At 41.2% G+C, this 12,404-nt stretch overlaps 1 protein-coding gene across 1 annotated transcript; it reads right to left on the bottom strand.

The window, feature by feature from the left end:
* Positions 1-11,067: 11,067 nt before the first annotated feature.
* LOC149203269 (uncharacterized) lies at positions 11,068-11,769 on the bottom strand. Its single transcript, XM_089401812.1, has one exon. The coding sequence runs from the start codon at positions 11,767-11,769 to the stop codon at positions 11,068-11,070; it is 702 nt and encodes a 233-aa protein (XP_089257938.1).
* Between the last annotated feature and the right edge of the window lie 635 nt (positions 11,770-12,404).

Below are 12,404 nucleotides of genomic sequence, written 5' to 3'. Positions count from 1 at the left end.
TCATACATACACAAGGAAGGTTGTAGAACGATCGCTGTAAAAAATGGTCCACCTACCTGCAACAGTTCCATTTGAACATTAAGTATAAGAAGGGTAGCACTAATAATGTCATTGATTGCCTTAGCTGACCACTGGTCATAGCGCTGATCATTATGCTCGACTTCGTGGGCACAAAACATCGGGGTGGCCACATCTTTACAAGAGCAATCCAGAATTCGGTAGCACATGCTAGACTCTCCCGGAAGGGAAGCAAGTTCCAAATTTTCACCTTCAAGATGCACTGTTATGCCACCTGGGACACATCTGTGTTCCTTCAAGCGAGCGTGCCAAGATTATTTGGGAGGCACACTATAGTCGGGTCGCTGGACGTTTTTGAGTAGAGAAAACAATGGCGATATTGTAGAAGTATTTTTATTGGCCAAAACTTCGTCAGGATGTTGGGAAGTAAATTAGATCCTGCACCGCCTGTTCCATTTCCAATCCAACCATCAAGAAGCAAGGCCTGTATACTCCTCTACCTACTCCTAGTCAGCCTTGCAAATCTATCTCCATGGATTACATGTCGGGCCTTCCTTCTACTAAGCAGAACAACGATTGCATTTTCGTGGTCACCGACAGATTCTCTAAGATGTCCATCATTGCAGCCTCCAAGAAGAGTATCACAGCAAAGGCCACTACGAAGCTCTTCTTTGAGTGAGTATGGGTACACTTTGGGATCCCACAGTCCACTGTCTCAGATCGGGACAACAGATTCCTAAGTTCATTTTGGTTAAGTCTTTGGTCGATGTTGGATACAAAGATTACTAAGTCCACGACTTTCCATCCCCAAACTGATGACCAAACAGAGGTTGTCAACAGGATGATCATACACATTCTACACATGTACAACTTGAAGCATCCACACACATGGGATGAAAGCCTCCCCTATGTCTAGCACATCTACAACAGAGCTCTCCATAGCTCAATAGGCCACAGCCCCTTTCAGGTATGGCTGGGATTTCATCCATTATGTCCCATTGATGTCGTCATACCATTTGCAGCTACTCAGGCAGATTCAACTCATGTCCAGTTCGAAGCCGATAGGGCTAACAACTTCATTGAGTGCATTCAATACATCTGCCAGTAGGTCCATGATATATTGGATAGAGCAAATTCTAAGTACAAGCAGCACCGTGATCAACATTGGGTTCCGCGCAAGTTCCAGGTTGGTGACAAAGTTTGGCTACATTTGTAGAAGGAGTGCCTCGTTGGACCCCACTGCAAACTTCACCCGCTCTGATATGGGCCATACACCATCACCAAGGCTGTAGGGGACAATGCCTTCAAGCTTAGCATTCCATTGTTCCTTGGTCTACACCCAATGTTCAATGTAGACTACCTTCGGCCATACTTTCCACCTTTGCTGGACACATCCGATGTTGCAGAACAGCTCACACCCAAAGAGCTAAACCAAGACTGCACGGAACAAGCAACCACCAATCGGATCATGGACACATAGATCAAGAACACTCACCAGCAAAAGATCCAACTATATTGAGTTTTCAAAGCTGGCCAACTCCTTGACCAAGGCAAGTGGCTCACCAAGGACCAAGTTCAACAGAAGTTTCCCCATCTCATGGAGGCAATCAACACAATGGGGACGATTGCTTCCTAAGGGGGCAGGAATGATCCAAGTGGATATTGATGGCCACCCGCTTATTCCACTTGGACCCCCAACACTGTCTCTTTCATTTTTTCGGTTTCCTTAATTGTAGCACAGTTTACTATTTTTGGCATTTTTCGGGTCCTGAACTTTCGGAGCCGTTTTGAGGCCCTAAACGACATTTTTAGGGAAAATGGAGAGACCTAAAACGTTCCAAATTGACATGTTGGTTTTTTTTGGCTTTCTATTCGAGATCTTTGAAATGAGGTATTATGATAGCCAAATGGAGATCGTATGCCAAAGTTACAACCCCAGGAATTTGATATACCATATTACCTAAACAGGGCCCACAGTTTTGGCACTTCATCTCCTAGGGTTAGGTTTTTGGATGTTTAGGGTTTTCCATTGTTTATCATTAATAAATAGGCATTTGAGCCTCATTGTACATAGTTCAGAGGCATGTAGCCGCCACATCTCTTCTCAGAGATAAGCTACCATTGCCTAAGCTATCTTATTTCCATTCTGTTTGTAAGCATAGTTCAATATTTTTCTATTAATGAAATGAAGTGTTTTACTACTGCATCTTTGTATTTATGATCATATATATAAGCTGTTGCATTCCTGTTTAAGTTCGGATCACAAGTTTTTTCCCGCTGACACTGCTCAATACCATTGTCTCAGGATCAGTGTGCGAGACAATCCACTAGATCATGTCCATGCATGGAAACGCGGGATACATGCATGCAATCCGGTACAAGCCAGACTTATGGATGTTGACATAGACCTTGCAGTCTTCCATATCTTCCTCAAATGTACCTGAGAATGTGTCATTGATGTCTTTCCATTTCATCTTGATGTCCTTGTCTATGAACAACTTGGTGTCTTCATAGATAGGCAATCTCATAGACACATGCTCAACTGCATCTCTAGTTGCACTTCCAATGGTGTCCTTTAACTTTGTTCTCTTGGAGGCCATTGAACCTATACTACTGAGAGATGGACGAACACCTGCGATACCTAGAGACATAGAAACACTCATGGAAAACAATATGTCAGTTGAAAACCAAAACAAATTTGAGGACTGACATGCAACATACTTAGGTGACTGACAATGATGATTGTACAATTTTCACTGGGAGGCTGGGAGATTGATTGCCAAAACTGTGCAAGTCACAATCTGGGATGTCAGGAGGGTGTCTAACTATTGGAACTACGCAATGCACAGTCCAACCTAGCTTGCTGAGGACTGAAACCGCACAATGCGCAGTTTTAATAGCAATGACATGCAACCCCACAAAATGCATTTCACAATTTATGGAGCCAGCAGGGCACTACCTCCCAGAATTGCGCAATGCAAGGGTAGAGGTTAGTGCTAGCTAGATTTTCACATTTTATGGGAGGAAGGTAGAGTCTTCACTCTCAGAAATGCGCATTTCTGTCCAGGAAAGGCAAGGTCTGGGCCAAGGCAGCCCAGACCTGCCGACATGCAACTAAAAACATGAAAAGGTTTGAATGCATGGCAAGACTAAGTGTAAGAAACAGTGAATGATCATGCATGTAAACAGTGAGTGCAAGATTTAGAAAACGGGAAAGAAAGCATGTCTATGAAGTGAGTCGCTGCAACGACGACCGTTAGTGCAGAAATAATGTCATGCATGCGACAACAGTGACATGCAAAGGAAAACTGAAAGAGTGCTTCTACAAGCTAACATACATCAAAATGACAGCAAGCATTCATTGAAACCAATAAAACAACATTCATACAAATGGAAATACAAAAAGCGACAGAAAAGTAGCAACTGACATGAAAAGCAGACTTACCTAGAAAACACTGAGTTGAATGTGCCGAAGACTCCTAGATGCAATGTGTGATGTCAGAGCTCCAAGGTCGATGTGAGGAATGAGTTATACAGTGTCGAATAAATAATTTTGATAAGGATGAGACTTATAACGCGCATGCCATAAATCTAGGAAAAAGTGACACTTGGAGGGGAGTTTCTAAAATGATCTTTGCATGTAACCTCCAGCTGCTAAAAATAGATCCCTAAAATTTAGGAATGCTTTTTTTTTTTCTTTTTTCTTTTTGCTTTTCCAGGAAAAAGTAGCCCATGCATGCAAATCAAAATTGCTCAATTCTGGGGGAAATAGTTAACCTGAAAGCACATGTAGCAGTCTGCAAACCTGGGGATGAGATTTGCGCAGTTTTTTTTTTGAGCAAGAATGGTTGTCCCTCATGCATTGCGCAATTTCTGGACTGAAGCCTTGGCTGTCAGTCAGAATTGCGCAATTTCTGAGCTGAAGCCCAATGCTGGGTTGGATTGTGCAATTTCCAGGGGTGAGGCTACCTAGTTGGATTGTGCATTTTTGGAGCCCAGCAAGCATCCCAACAAGATTGCACAATTTCTAGAGGGAAGTCTTGTTCCCCTCCAAAATTGCGCAATCTTTAGGGGGAGCATCTCAACCAAAAAAATGCCTAAGTCCAGAATGACAACATGTGGTGGGAGACAAACAAGTTGACATACACAAGATGGCAGGCCACTGAAACTCAGTTGAAGCCTATGTACTTACTCATTGCAATACATATTGCTAAGGATGGTTGGTAGGGAGGCTCCAAAACGAAGCTAAGGAAAAATTTTGGAGGGTGGTTGTAGCTGCTACAAAATTTCCCTTGATAATTGTTTTAGATGGAAAATCCACTAGATGAATGTTAAGGTGCCTTTCTTCATGGTGAATTATCCAAATAAATATATATGGAGAAACCCCCTTTATTTGTGATATATTACAACCATGTTTGTTGATTGTAGAAGTCTGGTACGGTTTGAATTAAGCCCCAAGGGTCTGGTATGCAATGATAGACTACTTCTTTCTCAGTATTGGATTCAAATGCTTTGAATTATATCACAATATTTATGTTTGCATACCAATGGTGATACTTTTATTGTTTTAAGCAAAGTCTTTCGATAGAAATCACATACGAGAATTTGTTGGCCGACGTGTTTCGAACCAACAAGTGTGGTTCATCATCAGGACAAGAAATTTTATTGTTGTTGTATATGTTGATAACTTAGCCATAACTAGCAATAATTTTGACCTAATTCTTGGATTGAATAAATGACTTGTTGACACCTTTGAAATGAAAGATATTGGTCTTTTGCACTACTTTCTTGGTCTTTGAATTCTATATTTTTCTGATGGCCTATTTCTCAATAAATCTAAATAGGTATTGGATCTATTGAAATGTTATGAGATAGACCATTGTAAGCCTTGTGGTAACCCTCTTTAGTCAAGTGTTAAGTTGACCAAAGATTGTCAGACTCCCAAATTCGATGTCACCCTTTATAGATAGTTTGTCGGTAGTATTATATATTTAATTCATGGTTGAATTGGAATTTCCTTTGCTATTAGTTTGGTTTATTTATTTATGATGGACCCATGTGAATACCATTGGTAAGCTACAAAGATAATTTTCTTTTACTTGAAAGGTATCCCTCACCTTGGTATAAAGTATTCTCATAGTTTAGAGTCATTAGTTATTTCAACTAACTTTCACTAGGTAGGTAACAATGATGATTGTGAGTTAACTTTTAGCCATGATTTTTTCTTTAGCTCTAGATCATTATTCTATTCATGCAAGAAACAAAAAGTAGTCTCTCTATCGACTATCGAAGTTGAGTATCATGGTGTCGTCAATGTAGGTACAAAGGTAGTCTAGATTTAACAACTTTTAGGTGAACTTGAGTTCCCTATTAAGTCCTCAATTGAAATCTATTGTCATAATCATAGTGAAATTCAATTTGATGAAAATCATGTTTCACATAGTAAGATGGAGCATGTCAAACTTCACGCTCACTACTTAAGACAATTGCTTCAAGAGAAGCTTATTTCTCTTGTTTATTGCCAAAATGATTATTACATCACTGATATCTCTACCAAATCATTATTAGAAACTAATTTTCTTAAGATCCAAGATCTACTTTTTTCCCCAAGGAAAAATCATAATGTTAATTAATGAGTTGAAAATTACATGTTGTAGATGCTTGTAAGCATATGCTACAAGGGTGGAAATGCCACTGTCTCAGTGATACTATCAGCAAAAAAATACTATCCCAAGGTTGGGAGACTATTAAAATTTACATATGATATGTCTCTTAATAATAATTATATACATAAATAACAGAGAAAATTATGTTCACGGTCATAAGTCGTGAAAAAAACATATAATTAGGGCCTATCGGCCCTATTCTGTTGTTGGTCTTCATATGGTCAATGATAATATATATAGAATTCCTTCTCTGTCTGCTCCAGGATCATCCAGAGCCCCAGTGGCTGGTGTGTGGCTTCCTTGGATAATCCGTCAGAAACTTGGTTGTGTTCCCTGTATATATGATGACAAGAGATATAATCAAATTGATATTTCAGAATCATAGTCTCATCCAAAATGTTCCGGAGTGTCTGCACGTGACATGTAGATTGTTGTTTAAACCAATTTATGATAAGTTTGGAATCACCAAAAATCTGCATGCGATGACATCCCTTCTCAAGTGAAAAATATAGTAAATGATAGAGTGTAATGAGTTCAGCAAAATTATTTGTTCCATCCCCAATCCCATTTGTATCTTATAGGAATAATTTTTAGTGATATGTAGTAATACACCCCCACAACAGCCATGTAGTTGTGTAGAACTGTTAAAATATGCCCATGGAATATGCTTGACGATAATCTCATTAATTATATTACGGGTTGTGTGAGGGAAGTCTTCCTACAGAATGTTGTGATAAATGGAGATGTGATGTTTTGTAGCATGTAGACGATGTGGGGTAATACCAAAAAAGATAAGTTTATTTCTCTGTAGCCAAATACACCAGCAAATCAGGAGAGGAGGTTCCTAATCCTAGGAGAGTGTGTTGTAGACTGCCATGATTGTCATGCTTCCAATATATTGGCTCCTTTCCATCTATAGTGAAGGTGTATATTTGTAAGTACATTGTGCCATAATGTTATAGTAATAGGGCATGAAAGAAATAAATTAGCAATAGATTCAGATGCCTGTTTGCAAAGTATACACCAAGTTGGTCCATGATATGATCGCTTTTGTAAATTGTCCCTTGTGGGTGATTTGTTGCGGAGTATACACCACATGAATAGTTTAGCTCTGGGAGGCACCTTTAATTTCTAGAGTGCACACCACCACCAATCAGAAACAAGGGGTTTGTGATCATAGTAGATGAGTGGGTATCCTTCCTTTTGGGAATAAGTACCATGCTACGAGTGTGCCCAAATGAGCTCATCCTCTCCCTCGGTGATCCGGACATGTGATTCAGTAAGAGCACTAATATAGGTCTGCCAAACATTGAGCCAGTTGGGAGGTATACCCAAAAGGTCTGCAGATTTCCAGGCTTGATAGAAGATAGTGGAATTGTCCTGATCAACTATATGAGAAAGTCTATTAATACCTGCATTCAATAGGAAGTGTAGTAATTCATTTGGGAGCTTAAAAGCATTCCCACATCCAGACCAGGGATCCAAGCCAATACGAACCAAGTTTCCATTACCAATCCTCCAGGTTAATCCATCTCAGATGAATGATAGAGAGTTACGTACCGCTCTCCAACCCGTGGATATATTTGTTCAGATCCAATTTGGTTTCCTGGTCCAATCAAGAGTATGGAATGGGGAGATGTACTTCTATGTGACCACCTCAGACCATAGATTCTTGGAAGTGAGAGCATTCCATCCCATTTTGGCTACTAAATCTTTTGCAAAGGTTTCTAAATATTTTGTGCCCCATCCACCCCATTTCTTTGGAAGTGTAATGTTATCCCATCTAACCCAAGCATATGTATGGCCTTCTTGTTTTCCTTTCCATAAGAATCTGCAACACAGATGTTGTATTTTGTGTAGTATTCCCCTTGGAATCCAAGCCAAAGACATCGAATACACTGGAGTAGCTTCCAATACAGATTTGATGAGAGTGAATCGTCCTGCCCTAGAAATCCATCTATGATGCCAGATATTCAGATGCCTTTCAATTTTTTCCACAAGCCAAACCCAATCAGCTATCTTATACTTTATAGGCTTGAGTCTAAATCCCATATATTTAAGTCCATCATCAAAAGGGAGGATAGTATAAGGAAAACCATTGTTGTGTTGTGTGTATTTCATTTAAAGAGAAACCAACAATAGTCAGAGTCAATTTAAGTTGATTGCATTCCATGCCTGTGGCGAAACAAAAATATCTGAGGATAGTGGAAAAAGTTGTAATGTCTCCAATCGATCCATTGAGAAATATGAGAACATCATCGATGAAGAGGAGGTGGGTAAGGATGCAACTGTTGGTGATCTTAATTCCCTGCAATCTACCCAGTCTCTTTTCCTTGGATATGTACTAACTCATTCCTTCCATGACCAACAAGAAGAGTAGTGGTGAGAGTGGACAACCTTGTTTGAGGCCTCGTTTAGCATGAAAGAAAGGTGAGGCATATCCATTGATAAGTACATTGTATGAAACATTGGTAATACAACACATAATCCATTGTATGAAGCATAAGGGAAAGCCCAAGTGGGTCAATAACATTCTTAGGTAAAGCCAGCTAGTACGATCAAAAGCCTTTGCCAAATTGATCTTGAGTATCATACCTTTTAGCCTCTTGATCTTAATAGAGTAAAGGACCTCTTAAGAAGTACCAACTGCTTCTTGAATCTTCCAGTGGTTAAGGAAAGAAAACTATTCTGGAGAGATATGCTCATATAAGATAGGTTTAAGGCAATTGGCAATAATCTTGGCAATGATCTTATATATACAATTGCAGAGAGAGATGGGTTGGAAGTCATTGAAGGTTCGTGGGGCATCAGATTTGGGTATGAGAGAAATGAAAGTAGAATTAAATGCATCATACATTCGACCACTAATCCAACATTCTTCTATAACATGGAGAAGATCATTACCCATAACTTCAAAAAAGGCAAGGTAAAATTCTACCAGCCATCCGTCCAATCCAGGGCTCTTGTATTTCTTGAACCATTTGAGAGTGCCTTCCAATTCACCCAGAGTTACAGGATGTACAAGTTCCTCTACTTCTTTATCATTAACAAATCTAGGGAACAACCTTGCCACCTTGATAATCTCAACAAGGGTAGCTTCCTATGGTGCTTTGAATAGCCGACTAAAGTGTGAGGTAATGATGGTGTCCAGTTGATTAAATGTCTTTACCCAGTGGCCAATATCATCCTCCAAGTGTCAAATGGTATTTATAGCACGTCGACCATTTGCAAATTGATGATAAAACTTCGTATTTTCATCCCCAGACTGAAGCCAAATAGCTCGACTCCGAAGTCTCTAGGTTTCCTCTCTGTCCTTTAGAATTATGTTTTGCTCTGCTTCAAGTTTGATAAGTCATTCTTTAGCTTCAGTAGATTCAAATCCACGACCATCCTTATCAACCATATTTGCAAGTTCAACTTCGATATCTTTTAGGAGATGGTCATCCCTTGCTCTTTTTTCTCTAGCCCATTCAATTATTTTTTATTTAAGACAGAGCAAATTTTTAGCAAAATATTTAGTGTGTGTCTATCCAGGAGTAGGGGGATGAGCTTTCCAATAATCAATAACCATATTGGTATACCCCTCATCCTTGAGCCAGGTTAAGTTGAACTTATACAGGGCTTTAGGGTTGTGATCAGCACTAGCAAATTCAAGGTATATAGGGGAGTGATCAGATAAGCCTCCTAAACCCACCCATTGCCTGTACAGAGATAAATGGCCCAAAAGGGCTTCTTTAACAAGGAACTAGTCCAGCCTTCTAGCAAGCATAGCCTCTCCAGTCCTCCAATTACGCCAAGTAGGTTGGAGCTGAGCCATAGGAATATCAATAAGGTGATGGTCCTCCAACAGTGAACTGATGGGATCAGATAAAGGGTCAATCTGAGCATTATGTCCCCAAGATTCCGCATGGCCAATAGAGAAATTAAGATCGCCTCCAAGGATGATGTTGTCATCTTGCATGTATGAAGTATTGAGTAGGTTTTCCCAAAAAGTAGCCCGATTAATGCAGGGACCATAGACATTGATCAATCTCAATTCCTTCCCAAGATCAGAGGTAAATATGTCTGCCCCAATGATACCACCCCCCCCCCCCCCCCCCGCCAAAAAATTATTGAGCATCTTTATAGTCTGATAATTATAACCTAATGCAATGCCTCCAGATCATCCTCAGACATCAAGTGCATGAAAGTTCCAACCAGGTACAAGTACTTCGAGGGTGGGGATGATCTGGTCACTAAGTGCAAGAGTTTCCTGTAAGTAAATGATGTCCACCTTCTCAAGTTCAAGAAGTCTTCTGAAGGCTAGTTTTTTTGTAGGACTAGCCATCCCATGACAATTGAAAGATAACCACTTCATGGAGAACCAAGGGGGGAGAGGTCAATGCTCTAAGGACCTTGTCAATGGGTAATTTTCGGCCATGTGCTACATCCAATCCAGCTTGGATGATAGCCTTGGAAATATTGGAATGTCTTCCCCAGGGAGTTTTGGTGGACATGGAGGAGGGGACAATACCAATGCCACAAAAATCTTTGGATGAGGATTTAACTAATGATCAGAGGAGGTAAGGATGACTCCGATGGGAATCATTAGAAGGCTCAGATGAGGGAGCAAAGAGTAATAGAGAAAGTGGGGGGGGGGGGGGGGGGGGGGAGGATACGGGGGTCAAATAAATGAAGGGTGGTCAAATGCAGGTGCAGAGATGCAATGTGAAATGGATGCACAGAGATGAGATAAAGATATAGAGGTAGTAAATAGAGGAAGAGTAGAGGAATAAATACCTGCAGTGTTAGCAGAAGTAGTCGCATGAGATCAGGTAATGTGAGGAGAGGGAGGGCGAATAGGTTCCTTGCTCAGTCTATGCATCTACGAGGTGGTCTTCATGGAGAACCAAGGGGGGAGAGGTCAATGCTCTAAGGACCTTTTCAATGGGTAATTTCTGGCCATGTGGTACATCCAATCTAGCTTGGATGATAGCCTTGGAAATATTGGAATGTCTTCCCCAAGGAGTTTTGGTTGACATGGAGGAAGGGACAATACCAATGCCATGAAAATCTTTGGATGAGGATTTAACTAATGATCAGGGGAGGTAAGGATGACTCCGTTGGGAATCATTAGAAGGCTCATATGAGGGAGCAGAGAGTAATAGAGAAAGTGGGGGGGGGGGGGGGGAGGATACGGGGGTCAAATAAAAGAAGGGTGGTCAAATGCAGGTGCAGAGATGCAATGTGAAATGGATGCACAGAGATGAGATACATATATAGAGGTAGTAAAAAGAGGAAGAGTAGAGGAAGAAATACCTGCAGTGTTGGCAGCAGTAGCCACATGAGATCTGGTAATGTGAGGAGAGGGAGGGCGAATAGGTTCCTTGCTCAGTCCATGCATCTATGAGGTGGTCTTCGATGGGCACCCAACAACCTTTGCAGGTCTCTTTCCCAGTGTACTAGTTGGAATATCCACTACAATGTGTTCTGGTTGTGATACAGAAGCAGAACTAGAAGCGAGAAAAAGGCAATCCTTGTACAGGTGCCCAATTTTATGGCACCGACGACATCTGTAGGGTACCCCCTCATAATCTAGTATCTGGATGCGACATGTGTTCCTCCATTGAATCTGTAAATTTTCCTCCAAACCTTCTCGCATATCCAAGTGCACCAGGATGTGAGCCATTGCCATATTCCTGGTGACGATGTATGATTTATCATAGTCCAGAAAGGTCCCCAGGGCATTACCAATTCTCTTAAAGACATCCTCGGACCAGAAATGAAGCAGAAGTCCCGAGAGACGAACCCAAATTGGGCTAGCCCCAATATGCTCACGTTCTAGGTCAAATAGAGGACTCCATCTCTTGAGTAATATCGATGCAAGCTCAATGTGCCAGTACTTTGATAGGACCCAAGGGATGTATTTAGGTCGCTGAAAATGTAGGGCGAACCAACCTCGAGATAAAGTAACCACCGAAGGAAGTTCATCAAGCACTTGGCCCCAAATTTCTAAAATCCATTGTCCCAATCGAGCAGCAGTATAAGATCGACCCCAGACCCGACCAACTAGTACCCTATCAACAATGTCAAGCACATCACCCATCTGTAGGTCATCACCAAAAGTTAGTGAAATCTTCCTACTCCTAGCCTTAATGCCTTTGAACTTCTTAACAGTCCTGGAAGGCCTGCCAGAGGGAGGGTTAATAGAGGGATCAGAGGCAATACCTATTCCAATACTAGCCCTAGGTCCCTCGCCTAAATCAGGTGGTGGAATTAAGGTTCCTTCAAGAAAACCAGACGTGGAAGGGTTGGTAACCAGAGGAGGGGGGACAGGGGTGGAATGAATCAATGTGAGAGTAAAATTGGGACATAGGTCTAGGGGGTAATATGGGAAAGGAGCCACAGAGGTGGGAAAATACAAGAGATTTGGTGAGAAGGAGGTTTTGGATAGGTCCAAATAAGATACAAGGAACTGGAGCAAAGCCGGAGAGGGTTGTGATAGTCAAAGCCCGACAAATAAAAAGAAACATCCGTTGAACCAAAAATCGACAACGATGAGGATGAAGGACCAAACGATGGCACAAAATGTTGAGCCGGGCGGCAGGGATGAGAAAATATCAGCGCCATGAAAACCTTAGGGTCAGGCACCAACGTCATAGGGAGTTTCATGGAGATGTTTGAGAAGGTGACCGGCAGTTGTGGAGGAGAAATTGTCCTGATATGCATAGATTCATAAGG

Source organism: Pinus tabuliformis, chromosome 2_1 (assembly GCF_031772625.1).
Source record: "Pinus tabuliformis cultivar Carrire ecotype Pingquan chromosome 2_1, CPIR1, whole genome shotgun sequence".
NCBI lineage: Eukaryota > Viridiplantae > Streptophyta > Pinopsida > Pinales > Pinaceae > Pinus > Pinus tabuliformis.
This window is presented reverse-complemented; position numbering and strand designations above follow the sequence as displayed.

Coding starts and splice junctions, on each gene's coding strand:
- LOC149203269 (XM_089401812.1), bottom strand. CDS start 11,769: ATGGGTGATGTGCTTGACATTGTTGATAGGGTACTAGTTGGTCGGGTC.